The sequence below is a fragment of the Planococcus citri genome, chromosome 5 (genome assembly GCF_950023065.1).
Source record: "Planococcus citri chromosome 5, ihPlaCitr1.1, whole genome shotgun sequence".
In the NCBI taxonomy this organism is placed as follows: domain Eukaryota; kingdom Metazoa; phylum Arthropoda; class Insecta; order Hemiptera; family Pseudococcidae; genus Planococcus; species Planococcus citri.
The window spans coordinates 52,962,387-52,989,561 of NC_088681.1; the positions used below are offsets into that span (position 1 = coordinate 52,962,387).

The 27,175-nt window shown below is 31.7% G+C and overlaps 1 protein-coding gene and 1 long non-coding RNA gene across 5 annotated transcripts in view; one reads left to right on the forward strand and one right to left on the reverse strand.

The window, feature by feature from the left end:
* Positions 1-3,443: 3,443 nt before the first annotated feature.
* Rbcn-3A (Rabconnectin-3A) overlaps positions 3,444-27,175 on the reverse strand; it is a 67,338-nt gene continuing 43,606 nt past the window's right edge. For 2 of the 4 annotated variants that reach the window (XM_065367449.1, XM_065367446.1), the window contains exons 39-54: positions 26,887-27,119; positions 26,616-26,794; positions 26,158-26,536; positions 25,855-26,082; positions 25,501-25,771; positions 23,762-23,960; positions 23,437-23,686; positions 23,240-23,364; positions 23,008-23,161; positions 19,014-19,097; positions 17,969-18,029; positions 17,674-17,882; positions 14,842-14,986; positions 14,503-14,720; positions 14,201-14,402; positions 3,444-8,741 (exon numbers count right to left, since the gene is read on the reverse strand). In XM_065367449.1, the coding sequence (XP_065223521.1) occupies positions 14,205-14,402; positions 14,503-14,720; positions 14,842-14,986; positions 17,674-17,882; positions 17,969-18,029; positions 19,014-19,097; positions 23,008-23,161; positions 23,240-23,364; positions 23,437-23,686; positions 23,762-23,960; positions 25,501-25,771; positions 25,855-26,082; positions 26,158-26,536; positions 26,616-26,794; positions 26,887-27,119 (2,933 nt within the window). In that variant the 3' untranslated portion in view covers positions 3,444-8,741; positions 14,201-14,204. Of the gene's footprint in view, positions 8,742-14,200; positions 14,403-14,502; positions 14,721-14,841; positions 14,987-17,673; positions 17,883-17,968; positions 18,030-19,013; positions 19,098-22,337; positions 22,419-23,007; positions 23,162-23,239; positions 23,365-23,436; positions 23,687-23,761; positions 23,961-25,500; positions 25,772-25,854; positions 26,083-26,157; positions 26,537-26,615; positions 26,795-26,886; positions 27,120-27,175 lie in introns of all 4 variants that reach the window. The other 2 variants (XM_065367447.1, XM_065367450.1) reach the window with 2 other exon arrangements.
* Positions 8,920-9,968, forward strand: LOC135847752 (uncharacterized). The gene is made up of 2 exons (XR_010559225.1): positions 8,920-9,613; positions 9,717-9,968. It is a non-coding gene; the product is annotated as an uncharacterized LOC135847752 (long non-coding RNA).

Consider the following 27,175-nt stretch of genomic DNA (forward strand, 5'->3'; position numbering starts at 1 on the left):
CCCTAATGATTCTCAAATGGTGTCTAATAGGTACAAAAAACGGTTGGATAGCTTAAGAGAACATTCATTGCAATTGAAATTTCAATTTCTCAAAGCGAAACCAATAGTGTGCTACGCACACTAAAAAGATGCTTAGAAGTTCTAAAAAATTGAAAAAAATTGGAGAATTTTTTTTTTTTTTTTGGGTGTTTATAATTACAAGATTATTACACCCGTAAAGGGGGGAGGGGCTAGATTTGGTTTGTGAGGCCGATGTTTTCTACTAGGGAGATGAATTTTTGTATTTCTGAGGGTTCGTCAGGGATAGTAGGTGGGTTTTCTTTTATCTGTAGTGTAAGTCTGTTTTGTTTTAGTTGGGGACAGTTGAAAAGTATGTGTTGGATGGATATGGGTTCGTTTCTACAAAATTGGCATGAGGGTTTTGGTTCTTTTTGGTATAAGTGGTTATGAGTAATTTTTGTGTGGCCTATTCTTAGTCTGGTAATCAGGATTTCTTCTTTTCTGTTCAGGTGGCCTAGATTTTTCCAGGGGAGAGTAGTTTTTTTATGTTGGAAGAGTTTGTTTGATGTTTGTTGTGACCAAAAGTTCTGCCAGTTAGTAAATGTGTTGTGAGTGATTAGAGATTTAATGTCATCAGGAGTGAGAGTGGTAAGAGGGGAGGGGGTAGCGGCTGTTTTTGCTAATCTATCAACAGTTTCGTTTCCAGTGATACCTATGTGGCTGGGAACATACATGAAGCTAATTGAGTAATCGTAATATTGGAGGTTAAAAAGGGACTTATGTATGTCTTGGACTATGGGGTGGCCAGAAAAAATGTTTTGAATGGATAGCAGTGAACTTAGTGAGTCGCTTTGGATTAAGAATTTTTTATTTTCTGATTGAATGGAAATTATATCTATTAGGCAATGTTTTATGGCAGTGAGTTCAGCAGTAAAAATTGAGGCACAGTTGTGAATTTTGAAACTGAGAACTTTGTCATTAATTGAGTAAGCATAACCAGTATGAATATTAGAAATTTTTGAACCATCTGTGAAGCATAAGTTATATTCAGTATAGGTAGTTTGATAACAGTTCTAAGTAATGACTCTTGATTAATAATGGGGAGTGATCATGTTTTGGGTAGTTTCTTAAGTAAAATTCCATCTGTATAGGTTTGAGAGACCAAGGGGGATAAGATATTGGTTGATGTATTAGGTTTTTTAGGTCAATTTGTAGGTTGTTCATATTTTTGATAAATTCTGGGATTGAACCTGAAGTATGGAGGAAATGCTGAGAGCTGTAGACATTGAGTGACCTTTGAAGAGGGTGAGATGGATTATTTGCAACAGTTGTTAAGAATTTGTTTGTCATGAGAATTTTCCTAAAATCAGGAGGAAGCTCTGCAGCTTCACAATAAATACTATCAATTGGAGACGAATAGAGAGCACCTATGCAGATGCGCAAGGAGGAATAATTTCAAGTGGGTAATAAGTAAGAAAATAATGTTTCGTACCAAGACTCGTGAGTTCCTACCGATATTTTTATATTTTGGTTTAAATACGTACAAAAAAAAATGAAATTCTGTTCGCTGTGATACTAAAAAAAAACTAAAAAATTGAGAAAATATTCCAAAAACATCGAAATAATTTTTTTTCAACTAATGAAAAAATATAAAAAATTTAAAAAATCGATCAGAAAATATTTTAAAATGAAATGTACATAAAAATCCATTCAAGGTCACATGTACGTACTATTTAATATAAAATTATTGAATATGCGTTCGTATTACTCTTAAGACGACAATTAACATTCATCTCTTTTGTTTTGAAAAAATGCCTGCTTCATAATACCCGCTCAAGTACTTCTACTTATCCCTATAACTGTATAATCGATATGGGCCAGACACATAGGCACGTATATTATAAATTTAGCAGATGCAATTTACTTCCTAAACATGAAGTACGAACTGGGCGAGTTCAAGAAGGTCAGAATTAGTTCGACGACATTAGGTAACCAAACGTTGGTAATGGAATGGCTAAAGCAAGTACGAGTATACGAGTACATTGCTGCTATTTACGTTAGTTGGATTCGCCAGTACGATGATAATCAACATTATGTACGTAAATGATTCACAAGGACAACAGATTAAATTTGAATTACGAAAAAATTTTCAAAGTCTCGTTTAGCCAGTCAAACAACGATTTCTTTAGTTGTATATTTTTCGTTATTTTTTTCATTTTTTTTTTTTTTTAGTAAGGATACAAACGATGTTATTTATAAATATTAAGGTCGTAAAGTTAGATTACCATTTGTTTGATTTTTATTTGTAGTTGTTTTTTTTTTACAAAGAAAATGCAGTCGAAGGAGAAGAGTCTGCAACTCTACCATATGGATGCATTTTACGCACATGATTCGCCATACTCAATTTGTCATACAATAAAACAAACTACCTAATAAAAAAACCACGTTGATTTCATAACACCTATAAGGAAATATGTTTTCAATAACGTAGGCAGTACTAGGTAAGGTACCAGTATGCAGGTGCAAAGATAGTAAATCGTTTTGCTGACATTCACCTAGACCTAATTGCCTTACGTCATTGCTGAGGTCGTGGTTTTTTTTTTCATTCTATCTTCTCGCGTATCTTTACGCAGCTTATACGAGTATGTATAGTCGCCGATTATTCTAAAATATTCATACGAGAACGTGAGTCACATGCTAGCTTTATTAGTTATTGTTTCAGTTCACATGATTTATGAACATGCCCCTCAAAGTCTCTTCCTTAATTTATACTTTTGGCTCATAGGACGAAAACTCTAGTATCATTCTGCGTTCTGTGTTTTTCCACATCGGTGATGAAAATTTTTATTTTTATTCTTTTTATTGGTTCTAAAAAAGGATTTTATTGTCATGAGTGTATCCGAATCGAGTTTTCCATTTGTAGTTACTAGTCAAGTGAGATAAAAAGTGTTGAAAATACAAAAATACTCGTACGTTCTTGAATAATTATCGAAATTTTATGCGCAATAATTGTAAATTAGTGTTTTTTAAAAATGCTAATTGATGTGAAAAACGAATACGTGTGATAAAAACCAATACAATGTTGCGAAAATTGACGAAACGTCTATTTTGAAAACATAAATGTCTTTATTGAATATTTATTCAAGCAGCCTATTCATTAAAAAAAAAAAAAAAAATTCTTCAACCTGACTTTATTATTGATCATAAAATCCTTTCTCCTAAAAAACCTCAAATAAAAAATAAAAAAACTCTCTAATGTGACTTTTTTTTATTTATAAATATTAAGTAATGATAAAATCATTTCTCCTAAAAAACCTCAAATGAAAAAAAAAAAATTCTTTAACCTGACTTTTTTCTATTTAAAAATATTCATCATAAAATTCTTCACCTAAAAAATACCTCAAATAAAAAAAAAATCTCAAACGAAAATAAAAAACAATCGATACTTTATACTCGTATATTTTAAAATTTAAAGAAGAACCATAACATTTGTAACCATGTACATATCACAATACGATTTGCAAACAACAATAATTAAAAATACGTGAATTAAGGAACAGCCATTCAACTTCGCTTCAACATCACAAACTCGTTATCGTATTCGCAAGCATTCTTTAAAATTTTTTCCAGTTTCCTTTCGTAATAATATTTATACTGATACAATAACAGAATAACGATAAATATTGTCGAAGAATGAATGAGCATTGGTAAAATGAAAATAGCAGATACACGATGCTCTAAAAAAAACAAAAAAAAATACCCAACCTCGCTAGGCTCAAAATTTTTTTCTCAACCGAATTCAATTCGTTACCACGAACTAAACAACATTCTCTACTCACGTATTGAAAAATGGGGGAAACGTAACAAAAAAAAAATCAATAAAAATAAAAACGAAGTGGAAAGAGGAATATCAATAAGAAAAGAAAGAAGAAAAAAAAGCGAAGCACGATGAAGAGCAACTACAAGCGGAGTAAATAGAAATGAAATTTTAATACTACCTTATATAAGTAATATTTCAGAATACAAGTTTGATAGTAGATAAAACAACCTTAAATTTAAAAATAAACGCGTAAGGTAATTTTTAGAAAACAAAAATTAAAATATTGCTCGAACATTTTTTTTTCATTTTTTAAAAATTGTATAAGTATAAAGCATTCCTCGTATGACAATTTTTCACGTGTGTTGTCTCGTATATATGTATTGTAGATACTTCGAGTGCGAAGATGAAATGTTCTCGGAGAGTTCAGTATTTAAAAAAAAAAAGAAAAATCGAGTGAGACTCGTACAACTATGTATTAGAGAGATTTCATCAAATTCAATACCCAATTTCCTTTCTGTTCTTTTTTTTTAGAAATAAAAAGGTAGAAAAACGTTGTACTTAAATATGAAAAGAAAAAAAAAATATTTAAATATCACAAACTTATTACAAAAAAAAAAAATAATAACACATATCAAAATCAGGAACTACTCTACGAACTGGTTAGGATTAATACATCGATCGATACTCGATAGCCAAAAAGAAATCTTCCAATTTATACCGAACTCATTTGGCCATTATTTAGCTCGAATTGCCATTTTTAAATACTTCAGTTGACGTATGTCGTATATATTGATCACATTATGGATGCCATTTACGATCAAAACTGGCCTTAAAAACATCGTTATATAAGATATTATTTTATGCTTAAAAAATTGCACGTTGAAAAATATCGCGATTGTCATAATTGTAAAAATAAAAGTTACGCGTATGTGAATTTATCGTACGTTATGTAGTTTCAATATTATAATTATAATTTTTTAATAATGCGAATGTATCGAGTCTTCGATAGGTGAATCAATATTCAAATACTGCGGGAAAATGCGTCCATTTTTTTCTCTTTTTTTAAATGAGAAGGGGATGAGAAGGAAAGAGGGGGAGCAGGATTGAAATTTTGGGATTTTTCAAAAACATTGGTACTGAGTTGTCGAAAAAAAAGGGGCGGAGGATGAGAAGAATCAGCAATCGTTCATCATTCTAATTTTATCAAATTTTTAAAATTTTTCACAAATCTGAAATTACCGATGTAATTACGAGAAATTACCAATAATTTACCGTAAATTACCAGTCATTTACCAGAAATTACAATTTAAAAAAAAATTACTAGTAACAATGGATTAGGCACCAAAAAGAAATTATCAGTAATTTACCAAAATTACCAGTAATTACCAAAAATTGAAATCATTAGAAATTTAGCGTAAATTACCAGTAATTTACCAGAATTAACGAGTCATTTACCAGAAATTGGGATATATTCTCCAAAAATTACTAAGACTGATTACCAATGATTTCCTGAAACTATCAGTAAATTACCAAAATGACCAGTATTTTACCTAAATTACCAGTAATTTACCAAAATTACCAAAATTTACCAAAAGTACCAGAATTTATCAAAATTACCAAAATATATCAAAATTACCAGTATTTACCAAAATTACCAGTAATTTACCAAAATTACCAGTAATTTACCAAAATTACCAGAATTTACCAAAATTATCAAAATTTATCAAAATTACCAAACATTTTTCAAAGTTACCAGAATTTACCAAAACTACTAGTATTTACCAAAATTACCTGTATTTACCAAATTTACCAGTAATGTACCAAAATTACCAGTAACTTACCAGAATTACCAAATATTGCTAATAATTACTAATTTACCTACTAGAAATTATCAGAAATTTACCATCAATTACCACAAATTTGCCAAAAAATTATCAATCGTTTACCACAATTACCAAAAATTTACCAAACTGTCCAGAAAATATCACTTACTTCATACTTGATCAAAGTTAGAAATTGCTGGTAATTTTGGGTAAATTACTGGTAATTTCAGGTGAATTGTTGGTAATTTCAGGTAAATTGCTGATAATTTTGGGTAAATTGCTGGTAATTTTGGATAAATTTCTAATAACTTCCGGTAAATCACTGGTAATTTGAGTAAATTACCATGAATTTTCTGGTAAATTTTTGTGAATTACTGGTAATTTTGGTCTTTGGGTAAATTACTGGTAATTTAAAGTAAATTTCTGGTAACTTTGGGTACATTTCTTATAATTTTGGGTAAATTTCTGGTAATTTTGGGTAAATTTCCAGTATTTTTGGGTAAATTTGTGGTAATTTCGAGTAAATTACAGGTAATTTCCAGTAAATTACAGGTAATTTTCAGTAAATTACAGGTAATTTCCAGTAAATTACAGGTAATTTCCAGTATATTACTGGTAATTTTCAGTAAAATACTGGTTGTTTTGAGTAAATTACCATTGACTGGAATTTTCTGGTAAATTTTTGTAAACTGTTGGTAATTTTGGGTAAATTACTGGTAATCTTGGGTAAATTACTGGTAATCTTGGGTAAATTACTGATAATTTAGGGTAAATCGCTGGTAATTTTAGGTAAGCTGCTCGTAATTTCGGGTGAATTACTGGTTATTTTGAGTAAATTACCATTGACTGGAATTTTCTGTCATTTTTATTAAAGTTGGTAATAATTTTTGATAAATTATTCAAAGGTATAAGTAGTCAATTTTTGAGCAAATTACTCAATACGATATTATATTTCCTCTTATTCACTAAAAATAAGCGTAAATTTTGATAAATTACATAAGGGTTTTCAGCAATTACGGGTAAATTACTGAAAATAAACGGTAATTATTTACGTTGGCAATTTTAATAATTAATATGAACAATGGAGAATTGAATGACACGAAAACATCCACAAAACCACGAATTATCGACCTAAACTTTCATGGAATTTAAATATCCACAAAAGAAAATCATCAAAAAACGCGATTTACGATCAAGAATTTGTATTATCAACCAATCAGAATCATGGGCTTATCACTCCATCACAAATCCCTCCCCTTCAAAAACGTAAAACAGACCAACAGACCCCCATCAAGCACTCCACTAAGACCAATTCCACTATACCCATCCGTTAAATCCAATCCACTTTTGAAAACTCGATACACGTAAAAATAAACCTAATAAATCATCTACTCTACGCTTTCATCTAAACCTAACTGAGTATTTGTATAGGTTTTTTTACCTACGAAACGAAACAAAAAAAAAAAAAAAAGAAAACAAACAAACAAAAAAATCCTACATAAATACACGACTTAAAAATTCTACGAAAAAAGAAAGAAAACAAATGCGTTAACGTTTAAAAATAATCATGTAAATATACATATCGTCAAAATTTATAAAAACTTGATATAAAATTAAATAAATTAATAACTACGCATATTTGTATCTCGTAAGTATATGTGTATAATTAATCCGAAATTTTCATCTCTGCTTTTTTCGATAATTTGGCTAAGAGTTTATTCTAGACAAACGAGTCGTCTGATCGGGGAAAAAAATGAGGAGAAATTAAAAATTCAAGCCGTTTAATATGTATATACGTCTGGCATGGTTATAAAATATACAAATACATTTATTTAATAATTATATAAAGAGAAACACTAAGCTAAACAAGAAAAAGAGAGAGAAAGAAAAAAAAATAAACACGGAATAAACAAAAGTATAATATGGTAACAATGTAGACCAGGGAAATAAGGTCAAAAAAGGGGGTAAAAAGGAAAAAATTGATGGCTCATCGAGGTTTTCTTCGTTGATATGTTCAAAAGGACCACTCGAACAGACAAGCAAAAGTTTACACCCCTAATTCTTATAAGACCCCCATTGAAATTGTGGACACATTTGACCCTCTTAAGGGGGATCGAATAAGGATCACGGGGTGTAAACTTTCGGATACCTGTTCGAATAATCTTTCTGAACATATTTACGAAGAAAAACTCGATCATTCAATTTTTTCTTTTCAAACCGTTATTTACCTAGCCTAATGAACAGATAAGTGCTAAAAAAAAAAAAATTAAAAAAAAAGGTCCGATAAAACTAAAAAATAAATTTTAGGTTAAAATGACTTTTCAAATCGATCTGGTACATCACGATGAATATGAACGTATCTAACAACGCCAGTATGATTTATTTGTACTTTAAAACATGATGTTGTAAAAATTTTCCAAGACGCTACATTGTACTTTTCGAAGGGAAAGGGGGGCAAAAATTTAGATAATTAATTTATATGCATAATATTATATCATATAGCGTACGACAATATTATAATTATTATTTTTTTTCATCAAAAATCTATCTAAAAAAATAATATCATACTATACGATATCGTGATATAAAATAATTCGGCGTTTTGGCGAATTGCTTTGCATTTTCTCGCTAGGTATACTACATATACAAAAATTCACGCAAATTCTTCAACTAGCATAAATATTAAGTAAATTAAAAAAAAAACAAAATGGTATTGCACTGCGCGCGATGAATGAACAAAAAAAAGAGGGGAAAAAACATTTAAAAAATTGTATAATCAGGTGATAACGAAACGAGCCTGGTAAAAGATTAAATACGTATTAATACTGATATAAAATTTTTTTAATACATAAATCTACTAATATATTCGCCGCGTTTTTATTTTAAAATGGAATTTCATTTCGCGTCCGTACGAGTAAAAAAAAATTAAAACCTTTCGTATACAATATAATATTTACTGTTCCTTCTTTTTGAAAAAAAAAAAATTAAATAAAATTCCCTATAGACAATTCTGATAAATCTTAGTTGAGGGGGCGTTATTTTGAAAATTTTTATAATTTCTTAGTTTAAAAAAAAGCATATCGATAACGTCTTCTAACCTGTAAAGGGGAAAGAAAAAAATAGCACGAGTTAGATTAAGTTAGTAAAATTAGATTAAGAGGAGGTGAGGTGGAGTAGGATGGAACCAATATACTACTAAATTTTTTTTCAAATGTTTCAACAAGATTCTGAGTTGCCCTCTAAAAGTGCTAAGAATACGTTTTTTAAAAAAAAGTTCAAAAACAGATTTTTTTCAAATTGTAAAAACCTTTTTTTTAAAAACATGAAAAGATTTGATAAAGACCTTGAAAAATATCGTGAAAATTTCTAGAAAATTGAAAATACGCTGAACTATATCTACATAGTAAGAAATTATCCAATGAATAGGAATGACGTAATTTGATTTTCTCAAAATCCATTCAAGTTACAAAGTGAATAGGTAAGGTAGGTACCCCTCTCTAATAATTCGACCTCCAAAAATACATACTAATCGAACTCTTAACAGTATTTTTCACACACACTGGGCCAACAACATGAAATATTATCGCGACAAAATTGTTTTTTGGAAACAGAGAAGCGATAATTTAATAACATTACCAAAAAAAAAATGGCCAGTTGAACGTATTTTTGCAGTTACTTCATACGTACCTAACTGAGTAATTTAAACTCGAGCTACTTTCCTCACGATACGATTTCTTCATTCAAAATGGCTAATTTAAAATTATCAGTAATCTTTGCTTTTGTCAGCGTTTTTGCATTTTTCGCTGTTACAGAAGCTCAAAAGATTGGATTTTTCAGCGGTCTGATTATTCACCCACTCGATTTCTGGTACTACATTTCTAACAAATTTGGATTTGACAAATTGGCGAATATTTTTGGATACATCAGATATTTTATAGCCATAACTCTTTATGCGCTAGGTTTGTTGAAGGTAAGTAAAATTCTACTTATACTCGTATTATTTTCGAATTTATTTCTTCTGGTTGCAGAGCAGGATTTTGATATCTGATTTCTAAAATTTCACTATTTTTCAGTTTTAGAAGATTTCAAGTTTTAAGATGATTTACATACCTATTATTAATTCATATTGTAACAAGATATTCAAAATCTTAAACAATCTAAATTTCAAAACAGCATCGAGAAAACTTCATTTTTGGAATCGGAAGAATACCTACCTACATTACCATTAGAATTTAGAAATAATTACCTATAAGATAAGATGAGTTCTACATATCATAAGTAAGCACATTGATGAATAAATACACGAATAAATTTTTGCACCAGTATTGTTTTCGATCACTTAATCATCAATTTTTTTGCTTAATGGCCATGAAATCATCCAGAACCCAACAAATAACATCGCCGAGGTAAGCAGGAAATTCGAATAGGATCTTTTCATACCAAAATACCCTCTTGAGCTTTGCAATTTTGCTCAAAATTTTCAATGTTTTACTCCAAATTAAAATGAGCCTCTCTAGAAACTGGATTCTTCACACTCATGGAACACTTTTTAAAATTTTGGAAAACACCCCAAAAAAAATTCTTGAGGGTTTGGTTTCGCTTTTGAAAGTAAAATATGGTTATCGGATTAAGAAATTAGCGACCCTGATAACTTGAATTTTTACACTCATAATTGATGCACTTTTCAAAATTTTGGGTTTCAATAACCTTTTCACTAATAAGACAGTTCGAAGGGGGGGGGGGTATTTTTGGTTGTAAAGAAAAGAGTTTTAAGATTCAGAATGAACTCATTCGGAATTGAAAACAAAATATTAAATTTGATATACTCAGACTTATTACATTTTTCAACAGAAACATTTTCGACCCTCCCCTCGCCCCCTCCATTTCAGGCAAATTTCTCGAAAAAACTCAGAAAATGGGTGTAACATCTTCGAAACGAAAATTTTAAATCATGAGTATGTGTTTGCCGTTTGGATCAAAAATGAAAAATCTGACAAAATTATCCTCAATCGTTCCTAATTTTAGGACTTCACTGGTCTTTTTTTTCGAATTTTCAAGTTTGACACTTTTTTTGAGAAGTTTTCAAGCCGGATTTGAAATTTATAAGTCTACAATCGGCGTGATTCTAAATGGTGGGAATTTTTCATTTTTTTTTTCAGCTTTCAAAAGTTTGACATAATTCCAAGAATTCAAGATTTTTGAAACTCGAAATTCCCACAACATTTCACCAAAATGAAGTTGGAAAGCTGAAATTTATTCTGCAAAATAATTTCAATACTCAGCGAAGTCAACTGCAGGGGAATTTCAAGTCGTTTTGGAGCATCCAGCGATTTTTTGAAAATTACTGGAGCCTCCAGCAGATTTTTGAAACTTTAAATTTTCACAAAATTTCATCAAACGAAAATGAAAAGCTGAAATTTACTCTACACTCCAATTTTAACACCCTCTAAAGACAACTTCAGGTGGGTTCAAATCATTTTGGAGCCTCCAGCGACTTTTTGAAAATTACTGGAGCCTCCAGTAGATTTTTGAAACTTGAAATTCCCGCAACATTTCACCAAATAGAGTTGGCAAGCTGAAATTTACTTCGCAAACTAATTTCAATACGATATGAAGTCGACTACATGGCGGTTTCAAATGGTTTTAAATGGTTTTGAAGCTTCCAGCTACTTCTTGGAAATTTCAATTTTCCAAAAAACACCATACGACCTCTCAAAAAGTGGCTGGAGGCTCCAAAACGACTTGAAATCCACCAGCAGACGACTTCGTAGCGTATTAAAATTAGTTTGCAGAATGAATTTTTAACTTTTCATCTCCGTTTGATGAAATTTTTAGGAAATTTAAAGTTTCAAAAATCTGCTGGAGGCTCCAGTAATTTTCAAAAAATCGATGGATGCTCCAAAACTACTTGAAATTCCCCTGCAGTTGACTTCGCTGCGTATAGCTTTCCAAAATTCCAACTCCATTTTGGTGAAATTTTGTGGGAATTTCGAGTTTCAAAAATCTGCTGGAGGCTCCAGAACTGCTCAAAATGGTTTGAAACAGTTTCCAATCGATTTGGCATGTCGAAAAAATAGGGTGTATCCCAAATTTCAGCTTTCTTGGTCAATTTGATAAAATTTTGATTTTCCCCTCATTTTTGGCCTAAATTTGATTTTCAAAAATTCACCAAAAATCGAAAAAGGCACTTTAGCACTTGAAATTTTGACAGGTGATAAATTTTTGTTTGATCTTTCGATCTACCTTTGTACAGTTTGAAAAATTTTATGCAAGTCCTATGTTGGAACGCAAAATCTGCAATTCCGGCTGACCTGTCAATCAAAATGGCCGCCATTTTGTAAGTAGGGCCACTTTTTTTTAGTACAAGGGCTAGAAATGTTCCTTAGGACTCCCCCTTTAAGAAAAAAGTTGCCCCGGAGGATCGACGGGGGGTGCAATTTATCCTTAAGCGGACTCCCCGACTATATGTACAGCAAAAAAAAATTATCGCTTCAACAGAATTGTTTTTTGGAAACAGAAACACGATAATTTTTTTATCGATGTTTTAAAAAACTAACTTTTTATTTTTCTGGTCACCTCACATACATACATACATACATAGCAAAAAATTCAAACTTGATAGACAAAACGTTCAGTAAAGATTTATACAATAATTTTATTTCAAAAATGGTCAATTTAAAATTACTAACTGTTGTTGCTTTAATCAGTGTGGCATTTTTTGCTGTTGCAGAAGCTCAAAAGGCTGGATTCATTAGCAAAAAGTATCTTGCTGGTTTTGATGCAACGATTTCCTTTTTAAGAAAATTGAAATTAGGCCCATATGCTGATTTGGTTGAATTTACCAGATTTGTGGTCGCTTTGTTTCTCGCACGTACTGGATTGATAAGAGTGAGTAAAAATCCTGATCAATTTTTTTAGACAGTTATGACTGTGTTGCATTTAGAAATCAAATTTCAAAGAATGCCAATTTATTGAGCATATAATGACTATTTTCAGTCTGTATCTAATTTCAAACATTTTCTCATTTTTCAGTTTTAAATTCATGAGCCAAAATGTCGTTCGGTTTGAAGTTATAATTTTCATTATCATTTCATCGCGATAATTCCATTCAATGTATCGCCCAATCCTGAGCTCAATATATAGGTTCAAATTAAGCAAGGAAGCAAACATTACCTTGAAAAATAATTTCAAAGAGTTGGTAAAATAAATTCTTCAATATTTGCAATCAATAATGTCAAATAAATAAATACATCAGCAGTTTACATCGCATATTTTTTTTCAGACACATTACATGATCAAAAATCCATTCAAATTTTTTGATAGGCAACACAACATATCCATCTGGAGGTTTTTTCACTGATTCTCAAATATCCAAAATCACTCACTCGCTAGACGCTATGTAAATTTATGCTGTTTATAAAATGAATCAATTTCCTCAAACTGTACAATAAATTAATCGAAACTTATCATTTGACACATACTTCCCTTAATTTTTGCCACATTATTTAGTTTTTCCTTATCTAATGCTTTCGAAAAACCTTGAAAATTTTTTCAAAAAAATGCCATAAAAAAATATGAAAATGGCCAATGAATGACGCAATTTGCCTTCCTTGAAATGTATTGAAACTAAAATAAGGTGAAACAAAAAACACGATTTTTTTTTATCCTTTTAACAATATTATTTTTCGGAAATCCAGACACGATAATTTATCGATGTTTACCAAAAAAAAAAAACCACCTCATCTTTTCACGTTCGCTTCGTGTTCTACTTTCAAATTCGACTATCATAAGCTGCGGTACAATTTTCTTTCAAAAATGCTTAATTTGAAATTATTCTTAGCTATCTTCGCTTTCGCCAGTGTGGCATTTTTTAATGTTGCAGAAGCTCAAGAGACCGGAATTATAAGTAATGCTATTCTTTTCACCTTCGATTTGGCGATCAAGTTTTGTGAAGAATTCGGATTAGACCGATTAAATACTTTGGTTCAATATGGCAGATTTTTCACTGCTTTGGCACTCTATTTTACTGGGTTGTTAAAAGTAAGTAAAATTGTAGTCACATTTTCACTCTATTTTTTTTTCAAGTTCTATAGAACGATTTGTAGCATTTCATAATCAAATTACTTAATATGGTATTTTTTAGTTTTAGATTCATAAATCAAGGAATGTAGTTCAATTTCAAGTCATAAGATGATATCAGCTCATCATAACACATAGTATGATATTCAGCGTGCTACTCGATCCGAAATTCAAAATAGATTCAAATGTGCATCCTTTCAGTTCAATTTGGAAACATTATCTTTGGAAATAATTTTAAGATGAGTTCATCACAAATTATACATGCGATTATTTTGTAGTAAATAAATATATGAGCAGATTACAGCGTTCATATTTCAAAATTTTCAAACATAATTTATCCACCACCAAAGATCAACTATGTAAAATACAAATTTTAAAAATTTCGAAGACAATACCCCGAGAAGGGAAATTTTGATCAAAATTTTCTATCGTTCCACCCTACGGTATAAAAGGAATAAAATATCAAACGGATACTCACATGACTAGTAATATGTATGAACTAAATCTCTTTCCGGCAACTGTCTGACTTTCATGGAGCCATCGGCGCCGCATGAAAACAGCCTAGCATCGGAATCTACGTAAAGTTGCGTAACTCCTTGGCCTATATGCTTGAAAAAGCTCGACCTAGCGTGTTCACCGGGGAACGAGCACATCAGCTGATGAGCAGCTAATCCCCACACCTGTAAAAAAAAAATAACCACCAAAATTATAATTATTATGTACATTACAGAAAGCGAGAGAGACAGAGAAAGCATAGGAGATGAGGAAATATCCGCGTACTTTAATATCACCGTCTGCGGCTCCAGTAACGAAGAATTCCTCGTGCGGATCCAAGGCTAAACATCTGATCGGCGAGTCGTGTAATTGCGATCTGTACATGAGACGGCGTTGTCTCAAATCGAATATAAAAACATAGCCTTTTTTACCGGCCGATATGAGTAATTGGTGTTGAGGCGCGTATAGTATACTCGAAGCTCCTTGATCGTGGCATTGGAAACCTAAAACCACAGAAATTCAACAAATGAAACATTTCCATACTTAAAGTCCAGCCTTCAGATAGAAAATATACTTTTCAATGAGTGAGAAATTAATACGAATAAATATTAAATAAATACGTACAAGTGACTAGAGCCTTTCTCTGTGGAAGCAACGAATCCCATAACGCCACGTTTTTACTCTCCGACGAATGACCTGCCGTTGCTACTAAACTGCACGAGCCCAGAAACACAAAATCGCTGGTTACCTTGTTATGGCATTGGTATGTCTGTAAAAAGCACCATAAAAAGATCAGTTATAGTTAGTTATTGACCTAGTTTAACAAAAAGATATGTTCAACAAGCACCGTGAAAGAAAATAAAGCAACAAAGGATGGACTCGTTCAAAAATTGATGATTGGACTGCTTTTCTCATCGCTCATCAAAATATTTATTTGGCAGAAGAGTAGAGGTAAGAATTTTTAATTTTTTCATACGTTTCAAATTTTAAAAAATGACGAAATATGAAAAGTTGAGGGATAGGGGGGATCAATCTGAATCGACTTGATACTCTCACCGTCGAGGGCATCACGCCTATTTCATATTTGATGATCATCTGACCACAAAAACCCAAAATAAGCTCCAAAAAGAGATATATAAAATTGAAAATTTTTTAAAAAGCACAACTTTGGTATCAAAATATGGTCTTTTGAAAGCACACAATTCATTTTCAAGACTATTTGACCACAAAATTTGAAAAAAATTCACAACAAGGAAGTGCGAACAAAACAGCTAATTTTGCCAGCCCATAATCATTAGAAAGTCCCACTTTTTGTGAACGTTTTTGAAAAGCCTTAATTTTGTCGGAAAAAGTCGTGATTGCTGAATAAAAGTCCTGTTTTTTATTCGAAAATTGTCAAAAAATGGCCTGTTTTTGGCACAAATTGTTAAAGGCTTGTTTTCTGTCCATGCTGACACAAAAAGTGGTTACCTATTTTCTGTTCGTGCAATAAAAGTCTAGTTTTTCGCAGTAAATGCAGAGAAAGGTCCTATTTTTCGCCAAAACCTGTCAAAAAGCCCCAATTTTTATCAAAAATATCAAAAAATCCTATTTTTTTTTCAAACTCATCAAAACGGACTCATTTTTGCTAAAATTGTCAAAATGTTCCCATTTCTGCAAAAATTCTAAATTGCAAAAAACTTCTAATTTTTGTCCAAAAAAGTTCTCATTTTTAACAAAATTGTCAAAAAAGTTATAATTTTTGTCAAAGTAGTCGAAAAGTTACAATTTTTGACAACATTTCTAAAAAAGTCCCACTCTTTGTCAAATTTATCAAAAGTCATACAAAATTTTTGGAAAAATTGTTAAAAAAATATTATTTTTTCCAAAGTTGTCAGAAAGTTTTCATTTTCAACAAAACTGTCAAAAAGACATCATTTTTGACAAAATTATCAAAATGTTTACATTTTTGCAAAAATTGTTTAAAAAGTTCAAATTTTTGCTAAAATAATCAAAATGTTCAAATTTTTGCAAAAAATGTGAAAAAAGTTCGAATATTTACTAAAATGGTCAAAAAGTCCTCATTTTTGACAAAATTTATAAAAAGTCCTACTTTTTGTCAAACTTATCAAAAAGTCATAATTGTTGCAAAAAACGTCAAAAAGATCTTTTTTTTCCAAAGTTGTCAGAAAGTTCTGATTTTTAACAAAACCATCAAAAAGTCACTTTTTTCAAACAAAATCGTCAAAATGTTCTCATTTTTGCAAAAACTGTCAAAAAGGTTGGAATTTTTACTAAAATAGTCAAAAAGTCATAATTTTTGCTAAAATTGTCAAATTGCATGTCTTCAATTTAGACAAAATTGTCAAAAAAGATAAAGTTCTCATTTGTAACAAATTTGTCAAAAAGTCACCATTTTTGGCAAAATTGTCAAAAAGTTCCAATTTTTGGTCAAAATTATCAAAAAGTCATAATTTTTGCAAAAATTGTCAAAAAAATCTTATTCTTCCAAAGTTGTCGGAAAGTTCTCATTTTTAACAAAATTGTCAAAAAGTCACCTTTTTTTTTTACAAAACTGTCAAAACGTTGTCATTTTTGCAAAAACTCTCAAAAATGTTCAAATTTTTACTAAATGGTCAAAAAGTCATCATTTTTACAAAAAATGTCAAAAAGATCCTATTTTTTCCAGAAAGTTTTTATTTTTAACAAAACCGTCAGAAAGTCACCTTTTTTGACAAAATTGTCAAAATGTTCTTATTTTTGCAAAAACTGTCAAAAAGTTCAAATTTTTACTAAAATGCTCTTATGATTTTTACAAAAATCGTCAATACCTATGCCTTCATTTTTGCAAAAAATTGTGAGAAAAGATGCTCATTTTCAACAAAATTGACAAAAAGTCACCATTTTTGACAAGTCTCACTCTTTGTCAAAATTATCAAAAAGTCATAATTTTCTCAAAAATCGTTAAAAAAGATCTTGAAGTTCTCATTTTTCACAAAAATTGTCAAAACGTCTTCATTTTTGCAAAAATTGTCAAAAAAGTACTTATTTTTTTCAAATATTGTAGAAATGTCCTCATTTTTGCAAATACTGTCAAAAAAATCCTCATTTTTACCAAAATTGGCAAAAAGTCTCACTTTTTGTCAAAATGATTAAACAGTCGTAATTTTTGCCAAAATTGTCAAAATGTTCTCATTTTTGCAAAAGTTGTCAAAATGGTGAAAAATTGGATGTAAGTAAGCTAAATTTTATCATTCAACTATCGTTAATCCAATTAGATCACTGTTGTACATTTTCCATGAGCAAAACTTTTTAAAAAAAATTTCCCAAACTCTTAAAAATGAACTCGCATCCTTGAAAATTGTACCACGTTAAGTATTTTGAAACCCTTCATCAATCTATCCTACCCTCGATCGAAAATTGCAACAAATTACACCCGATTTCACGCAATATTGTAAAAACAATTTATGTACTTACAAAGAAGGGTCGATTATACGAAGGCGACAGGCCAACATTCCACAGAGACAAATTACCATCTCCATCGGCTACTCCAAATTTATTACCGTGTTGCGAAAACCGTACCCTGGTTACTTTGGCAAATGTTCCAGCAGGTCTGGGTTCTGATACAGCCTTCACATGGCCCCATTCCCACATCTGAACCGATCCGTCTTGAGATCCGGTTAAATCTACGAACAAATATCAAATTAATTAAGAACTCTTCTCCAATTACAACATAAGTATGTACTTCTTATTCTATGTGTTATCAACTTACACAATGGCAATAAAGGATGAGCACACATTCTTCGGATATTATCGACGCGATGTTTCAATACCTAAGCAAAAACCAAACAATATAAAAATCAAATTCGGCCCTTGGGTCAACAGGGTTTCTGCTATTTCATTCGTTTGGGCTGGAGTTCAAGAATTGAAACTTAAAAATTTTACTATCGAGTTCTACTCAACATTTTTGAGTGCGGTTAGCTCCATAACCCATGTGAATTCCAGCTCAATCGAATAAAATACCAGAACCCCTATTTTTCTATCAAATTACAAGGAAAAAAGATGAACTATCAAAAAAAAGATCTATGTGCACGTTTGATAGAAATATTGTAGGTATAGAAAGCACGAAATACTATGTACACGTTTCCGAAAAAACTAAATACACTAGAACTATATAGGTAGATCAGATAAAATAATAGAAAAAATTGAGAAAAAGGGCGACAAAACTACAAAGCTATAATAAAAATGAAAGAAAAACAGGCTAAGCTCCTATCAGAGGAGGTATTCCAGTAAGTAGATATATAAAAGTTCAGTTCACGGTGAGAAAGTGTCGTAAGCCTGTGTACGTAGGTAATCTTTAAGATTCGATTACAAAATAAATATCCAGTGCATATAAATTCATTCAAACGGTGATTTAAGTCAAGGTGCGGGTACATTCGGTCAATTTCCTCGTCGCATAAAGATACACACACGCACTTCTAAGTTTCAATCTCGATAAAAATTGAAAAAAGAAGAAAGAAAAATAAATCAGAAGGAGAAAATAAGCAGGCAAACGGACTCTGCGACTGGAAAAAAAAACACACATCTCAAAGACCCTATAAAATATGCGATAATCAAAAAAAAAAAAAGGCTAAATAACACGCGACAGGATTTTTTTCTAATCGAAGCATTGGTATGAGTATTATTACTGGTTAAAGCGTTTCAAGCGTACATTAAGCGGTGTAGACAAAAAACCATATGTACACGTAATACTGTTCAAATTTGTTTTCCAACAATATTCAGCTTATTTATGCGTAATTATAGTTGAAAAAACCCACCGGTTTCAGTAAATGACGACTACGATCGATCACAAACTGACAAAAACGTGGATCATGAGAGCCTGGGAAAGTTAATCCTTTCATCTGGTCAGAGTAGGTAAGCATGAAGGGAAAATACAAATCATATTATACCAAGTCGTACGTTTTAATTAGTTACATAAGCGTTAACACGTTTCGCCATCAAAGTGACATGACAGAGACTCGTTGGTGCTAATTTTCATTTTATTGCTTTTCGCAGTTCACAATTTCATTTTTAAAAAAGTAGGGAGTAGTTTGGTACGTTAGTTGGTAAGTGAGATACGTTGTAGTAAGGTAAACGATCATTGGTGATCGTTTATTAAAATTATTCTTCATTTCATACCCTTCCATAGTGAGTTAAACATACAAAGTTCAGTACAAGAAGACGTATTCATTACACTACCACCAAGTTGCAGCTACATTGAATATTTACCCTTCACTTGCATTAATAATAAATTAAGTAATAGTATCAGTACGAAGACGAACGATACACCGATAGCTAAGTACTTCGCAAAACGATCACATTCAGTACCACAAGACAACGTTCAATCAATAAAGAAATAAATTCCTAAATTAGCTATAGACTCAGAAATCAAAATCCTATTTTCAATTTTTAAAACAATTTTCAAAGGATCAGATCCCATCTCTTCCCGAAGCAGTGCACCATTCCTTGTCTTCTCGATTATATGGTCAAATAAATAATTATGATTCTCAAGTACAGGGAAACCTTTGAACTGACACCACAACCCAAGAATTTTAAGCTCAAAATTGAGTTATGACTTCTAGAATTTTTGAAAAAGTATGTGACTAATCAAAATGGGTTAAAATTTCATGAGAAAGTCAAAATGCTTTCTGAGAATTTTTGAAAAATTGCAGCTTAAAATTTGTTCAATTTTCACAAATTATCATTTATCATAATTATCTAAAAAATTGACTCAATTTTCGCTTCAAAATTTTAAAAAAACTGCTTAAAACAGTCATGATGGAGATTTTTAATTTTCTGCCAACATTTTTACGTAGATTGGCAGGTTGCATGACTCTGCTCAACATTCTTTTAAAATGCTCAAAAAACACGTTTGCTGAAATATTTGAATTTCTCCCGAAATTTTAACTCATTTTGATTGGTCACATAAAATAATTTTCAAAAATCTCAAACATCGTGTTCAAATCAAGGGTTCAAAATTTTTTGATAAAATTTTAACCCAGCTGTTGGATGCATGACTTTTTTTAGCAATTGAAAAAATCATCATTTAATTTTGGGCTCAGAATTTTTCCAAAATGCTAAAAAAAATTGATAATAATTTTTGATGAAGTTCTCAGTTGGTTGCATGACTTTTTTCAGCAATTGAAAAAATCATCTTTCAATTTTGAGCTCAGAATTTTTCCAAAATGCTCAAAAAAAATTGATAATAATTTTTTGACGAAGCTCTCAGTTGGTTGCATGACTTTTTTCAGAAATTGAAAAAAATCATCACTCAAATATCTCAACTCAAAATTCTTCCAAAATGCTCAAATAAAATTTGATAATAATTTTTGATGAAATTCTCAGTTGGTCGCATGACATTTTTCAGAAATTAAAAAAAATCGTCACTCAAATGTTTGAGCTCAAAATTCTTCCAAAATGTTCAAATAAAATTTGATAATAATTTTTGATAAAATTCTCAGTTAATTGTATAATTTTTTTCAGAAATTGAAAAAACCATCACTCAATTTTAAAATCTTAAAATTTGTCCAAAATAGTCAAAAAAATTTGATGATAATTTTTTATGAAGTTCTAACTTAAGTATTTTTGATTGGCTGCATGGCACTTCATTCAAAAACAAACTTCGGAAATCATTTCCAATTTAGGGCTCAAAATTCATTTTTGATATTCAGCCGAAATTTAAACCCATTTTGATACATTCCAGGGCACCCTTTCTGAACTTCCAAAATCATGGCTTGCCTAAACTCAAAATTCTGAAAAATTCCTCTAAAAAACTTTGTTGGTTGAATGTTCATTTTTTTCAAAAATTTTGATCATCGCATGACACTTTTTTAAAATATTCAAAAATTATGACCAATTTTGAGCTCAAAATTCTTCACAAGTGGTCAAAAAATGTTGATGGTAATTTTTCAATTTTTTAATGAAATTTTAACCCATATTTATCAAATTGCATGAGATTATTTTCAAAAATCCAGAAAATCGTGTCTAAATTGGGGCTCAAAATTCTTCAAAAGTGCTTTTAAAAAAATTGATGGCGATTTCAGAACGAAATTTGAACTCATTTTGATTGGTTACAAAAATCTATTTTTTTCTGAAATCGCAATAACCATCGTCCAATTTCGAGCTCAAAATTTTTCAACAATGCTCAAAAAAATTGATAATTTCTGATTTTTTTTTTTTGAAATTTTAACCTATTTAGATTGATTGCAATTTGCATGACACTTTTTTCAAAAACTTGGAAAATCATTCATTCTAATTTAGCGCTTAAAATTCTTTTAAAATATATGTATTCAAAAAAGTTGTGACAGAAATTTTTGGTTTTCTGCCTTTATAATCTATTTCGATAGATGCTGTGCATAAAAGGTCAAAATTTCGCAAATAAATTAACGTCAATTTTACACCAGTACTCATCACCTTAGTTTTTGCATAATATTCAAAAAAGAAGTTTTACAAAAATGTGTTCAAATTTCAAACAGCTCGTATCAAGGATGTTGGAGTTGAAAGCTAATTTTTGGTACATAAAAAAGTGGCAACGCTGATTATGACCACATCTCCAAAAAGCTCTTCTATCAACCTACAAACTGGTAAAAGTTTTAAAAGTGTACCACTTGTAGTTTTCAAGTTAAGTTCGCTCGAACTTCACAAATCACTATTTTTCTAAAAATTTTGAGCACACCTGAAATATTTCAAAAAAATCATTGACCCCCCCCCCCCCCAGAGCAAAAATCATGGCAATTTGACAAGGAATGACCCATTACTTTCAACTGGATTTTTCATTTTTCAAAAGCATCTAATCTCAAATCAGACCAAACTATCACTTCTTCGCTATATCACCTCACAATTGCAGACTATATCGAATGGTCACACTGCTTTTATAATTCCTAAACATAAACCGAGTCAACTTGACAAATATTTACATACAATATGTGTCAAAACAACCACAACATTAAATAAGACAGAGAATAAGAAAGAAAGAATGTACAAAGCACAAAAACACTGATTAGTTCGTTAAAAAAAAGAGATTCACATCACGCCAACTTATCACAGTTAGACAAAGAGTAAAAAAAAAACAACAATCACAAAAACCCAAATAGGACTCTTACCGAGGAGGTACTTTTGGTACCCTTTCCCCCTTTCAACACGAATCCACCACCTGCCGATGAGTTCAATTTTTCACTGACTACCTTGTAGATTAATCATGAAAAAAAAGACAAAAATCATTATTCGTATTGGTTATGTTGTGGCATTCTAACGCGACGGTCATTCCGATAACGTCGTCGATCTGCGAACTACGTCGAAATTCTTTTTTAATCGCTACACGGAATAGCCTAAAGAGAAATGCAGTATGCTCGCAAATTATTGGCTATATCAGAGCCAATAAATGCATCGAGAATACATTTCTGTTAGTACATTCGCGAATAATTATTAAAAATTATCTTAAGAATAATATAGTATGTAATTAATACGTCGAGATACGAAAAACAGTCGCAAAATGTTTTCCTACGTATAATATTATAGAGACACGCACACGCATTTTGATATTTTCCTGCTTACACTGGGTACTATTTTTTTATTCAAATTTCATTTCCCCAACTCGAGCAGTTATTCTCTCTATACGTGCAACGTGTAAACGTGTACTAAATTGAGTATTGAAATTGAATAATGAAAATATTATGTCAAGTATAACGGTGAAATTTAATAAATTTGCAGGCCTGTATGTTTTTAAAAAATGAAAATATTATAAAATGCGGATGGAATGTTTTAAATACATACAACAGAAGCTCCGCGTCCACTTTGGCCGGCAAGTCCGGGCTGCGTTGCGTTTGGTGCGTTATTCATGATGACCGTTCCGGGCGTCATATGGATTTGTTTATCCATCGCTGTTTGAATGACCAAAAATCCTGTCGCTGGTTGTAATTCTGGTTCTCTGTAACGATAATGATACAAATCGATTTACATTCAAAGAATTATGAACGTATTGTAGTCGATGAAATCGTCGACTTACTTGGTTAAATTGATTAAATCAAATTCGCATTCGTCTTCCAGCCACGAGGGCAGCTCTAACAGCAAAGAAATATCCATTTCTTGTACTTCTCTCGGTGTAGCGATGGATATCAAACCATTATTAACCTGAAATGGATTGCAAAACTCGATTTATTGTGGACTAAAACAGATGGATTATTTTTGACGATGAATACTGACTTGATTCAGGCAGAAGGCTGATATGGATTCTTGTTCTTTGTGAATGATACGAACAGGTTCTGGTAAATTATGCGTAGGTCCGCTTCCATGAGGACTGTTCATATCGGTATAATCGTTACAGCCGATGGTGCCACCAAACATACGTTGTTGTTTACCGAAAATACTTCTGATGAATAGATCTTGAACTGATTCTTGTCTCACTAAGTAGCACCATAGTCGACGAGCCGGAGCAGCGGACCAATGACGAGGACTGCGAGGACAAATCACGAGTTGAACGAAACAGGAAACTAGCATAAGATCTATCAATAATCAATTGAAGACTTACTGGAATGGAGTATTTGATTTATCCAGCAGGCATTTGTATTTCTGAATAGCAGGTCCGGTGCTGGTATCTTCGACGTAGCAGCCAGGAACGTAATCTGATGGTGGAGGACCTTTGTTGTCCAGTTCCTCTTTCAGCAATTTCTGCCATTGACTTATGACTCTGATGACACCGTGTATCAGTGGACTGCTCACCGGTAATTCTGTAAGCAGAGATTTATCGTCATGAAGCATCATAATTATTTCAATTTCTCGCAAAATTTCAACATATCTTGATAGGTCACATGACATTTTTACAAAAATTCCAAAAATTAGGAGTCCACTTTGAGAGCAATTGTTCAAAAATGCTCAAAAAATATTTTCATTAAAATATTGGTAATTTTCGAGAAATTTTAACCCATTTTGATAGGTCACATGACACTTTTTCAAAAATCCCAAAAATCATGACCCAATTTTGGGATCAAAATAGTTCAAAAATGCCCAAAAAATATTTTCATTAAAATATTTGTAATTTTCGAGAAATTTTAACCCATTTTGATAGGTCACATGACACTTTTTCAAAAATCCCAAAAATCATGACCCAATTTTGGGATCAAAATAGTTCAAAAATGCCCAAAAAATATTTTCATCAAAATATTTGTAATTTTCGAGAAATTTCAACCCATTTTGATAGGTCACATGACACTTTTTCTCAAAAATCCCAAAAATCATGACCCAATTTTGGGATCAAAATGCTTCAAAATGCCCAAAAAATATTTTCATCAAAATATTTGTAATTTTCGAAAAATTTCAACCCATTTTGATAGGTCACATGACACTTTTTCTCAAAAATCCCAAAAATCATGACCCAATTTTGGGATCAAAATGGCTCAAAAATGCCCAAAAAATATTTTCATCAAAATATTTGTTATTTTCGAGAAATTTTAACTCATTTTGATAGGTCACATGACACTATTTCAAAAATTCCAAAAATCATGATTTCATGACCCAATTTTGGAAAATATGACCTTTTCCAATTTTGACTAAACTTTTCACAAAATTTTGAAAAAATAGGACTTTTTTTGCATTTTTTGCCGAAAAAACAATATTTTTTCAATGAAAATTTTTTGAGCCCAAACAATGGGGGGGAGGGTCTAAAATACGTCTCATGCAACATTTCAGACCCATATCTTCCAAAAGGTAGCTGAATTTTTTGAGCTGCAAAAGTTCAAGCCAAATTTGATTTTTGTAGCACTTTTTGCCAGTTGAGAAACATTTTGACAAAGAAAATATGACTTTTCCGACAAAAAATTAACTTTTTACATAATTTTGAAAAAATATGACATTTTAGCATTTTTTGCCCAAAAACATACTTTTTTCCCCCAATATTTTGGAAAAAATGAGAATTTGTTGAAGCTTTTACCAAAAGTTCCGTATTTAAAATTTTGGCAAACAAGTAGACTTTTTTATAATTTTGGGAAAAGCAATATTTTTTTGGAATTTTTTTCCAAAAAAAATTATATTTTTTTATGAATTTTTTATGGGCCCAAATCATTTTGAAATGGGGGTGGGGGATCTAAAATACGTCTCATGTAACATTTTAGACCCATATCTACCAAAAGCTAACTGAATTTTTTGGGCACCTGCTTTCAATTCTTTTCCTAGAACTTTTAAATGATTTTGTTGAACTCTCAATCAATCAAAATGCCACCGCATTCGCTTCAAAAAATGACGCAAAAAACACAACCCGAAACACTACTTTACCTTGCAATTCAACACCAGCAACATTGAGAAAGTCTTGCAACTGATCTTGCACCAATTTCATAACAGCTAATCTCATAATCAGCCAAGCATAACTGTACGGATTCGAATGCTCGGTATTCTCTTTGGTTTGTTGACGTTTTGAATGGCTAATTTCAGCACCAACACCACTATCGAACACATCCTCATCTTCTTCTTCACCTTCTGATAAATCGGAGACAGCGCTGTCAGCTGAATCGTAGTCAAACTCTTGTATATCATCGGTTGCAGAAGGCTGTAAAAACAAATCCAGCAAATAGTCTCAATAAAGCAATCAATTTCATTCAATAATCATTCACAAACAGACTATGAACTCACTTTGCTCAAGAAGTAAGATACCATGGACATCTCAGGTGGGACAAATTGCTCTCTGTACGTTGGTTTATCTTCTTTGATTTGTGGACTAGAATTACCAGTTCCAGACTGACTGCCAAAAGGTCCTAAGATTTTCATATTCAATCGAACTCTCTGTTTGGTTAAACTCGTCATAGCAGTCCAGACTCCAGTTTCGCCAGAGGTTTCTTTATCGATACTAGACTGTAATGCCTGCCAAAACAAAAATCCACGGTTAATATCTGATCAACACAACCGACAACTCGATATCCAGCGAGGGCATTTTACCTGATTCGTGGCAGCCTGAGCAACCTTCAGCAGCTTCTTTACTCCGCCACCAAACAACGTAGCCCACGATTTTTCGCTGAACCTTTGCCCTGACAATCTGTATAAAATGTGACAATCGCAGGTCGCCAAAGCATACGTCACCAAGCTCATATAAGATGCTACGAAAGACTCGCAGAGTAGAATATTCAGTCGAGGAGTATCTTCGTCTTTTTCACGAGCCAGTAAAGCTCTCAAATTAGTCACTCCGGGCCATTTAGATGGAGGCGTTGACACTTGAGTAAGTTCTTCGATACTGTAACGACGTTTGCGTTGTGACGCTATCAGATGGCTGCGTGATATATTGGCGTACGAAAGATTCTCCAAGCCACCCAGTTGGTAACTGAAACATTAAATTGGGTGAAATTAGAGGTAATTCGATATACTATCTAGAGATCTGGAACATGGAATTGGTAAATTACCATTCAGAGAACTGTTTATTAACACCGGATGGATCACTGTCGCATAAAGATTGATAAATGCAAGACGATAATGCTACTGCTAAGTCTCTCAGAACGAAAAGTTCGCACAAGTTTACTCTATTGAACATCGGTGGGCTTCTCATTTCCAGAATAGTTTGTAAAATATCGTGAGCATGAGACTATAATAACAAACGATTGAAAAAATTACATCAACTGTCTACCCCTTGAGACTTGATCTTCATTCAAAATAAGCTCGAATCGTCCATCTCACCTGTAAGAATCGTACTGGGTCAGTGACCACGGTTTTATTACAAGCCACACTGGCCGACAATAATGGCAACGTAGTCGGGAATGGTAACGGAGACAAGAGCTGTTGCTGGGTTTTCTCTTGCTGCAACTCCTGCAATAACAGAACCAACTCCATACGAACAGAAGCCAATCCACCTCCACTGGCTCCGTGTAGGCTACAATAACTCAGCAACGTTCGTAGAAGCGTTTCATTGGCTGCAGAAAAACAAACGTCAAGGATTAGCTTACACAAATACACATTAATTATTCTC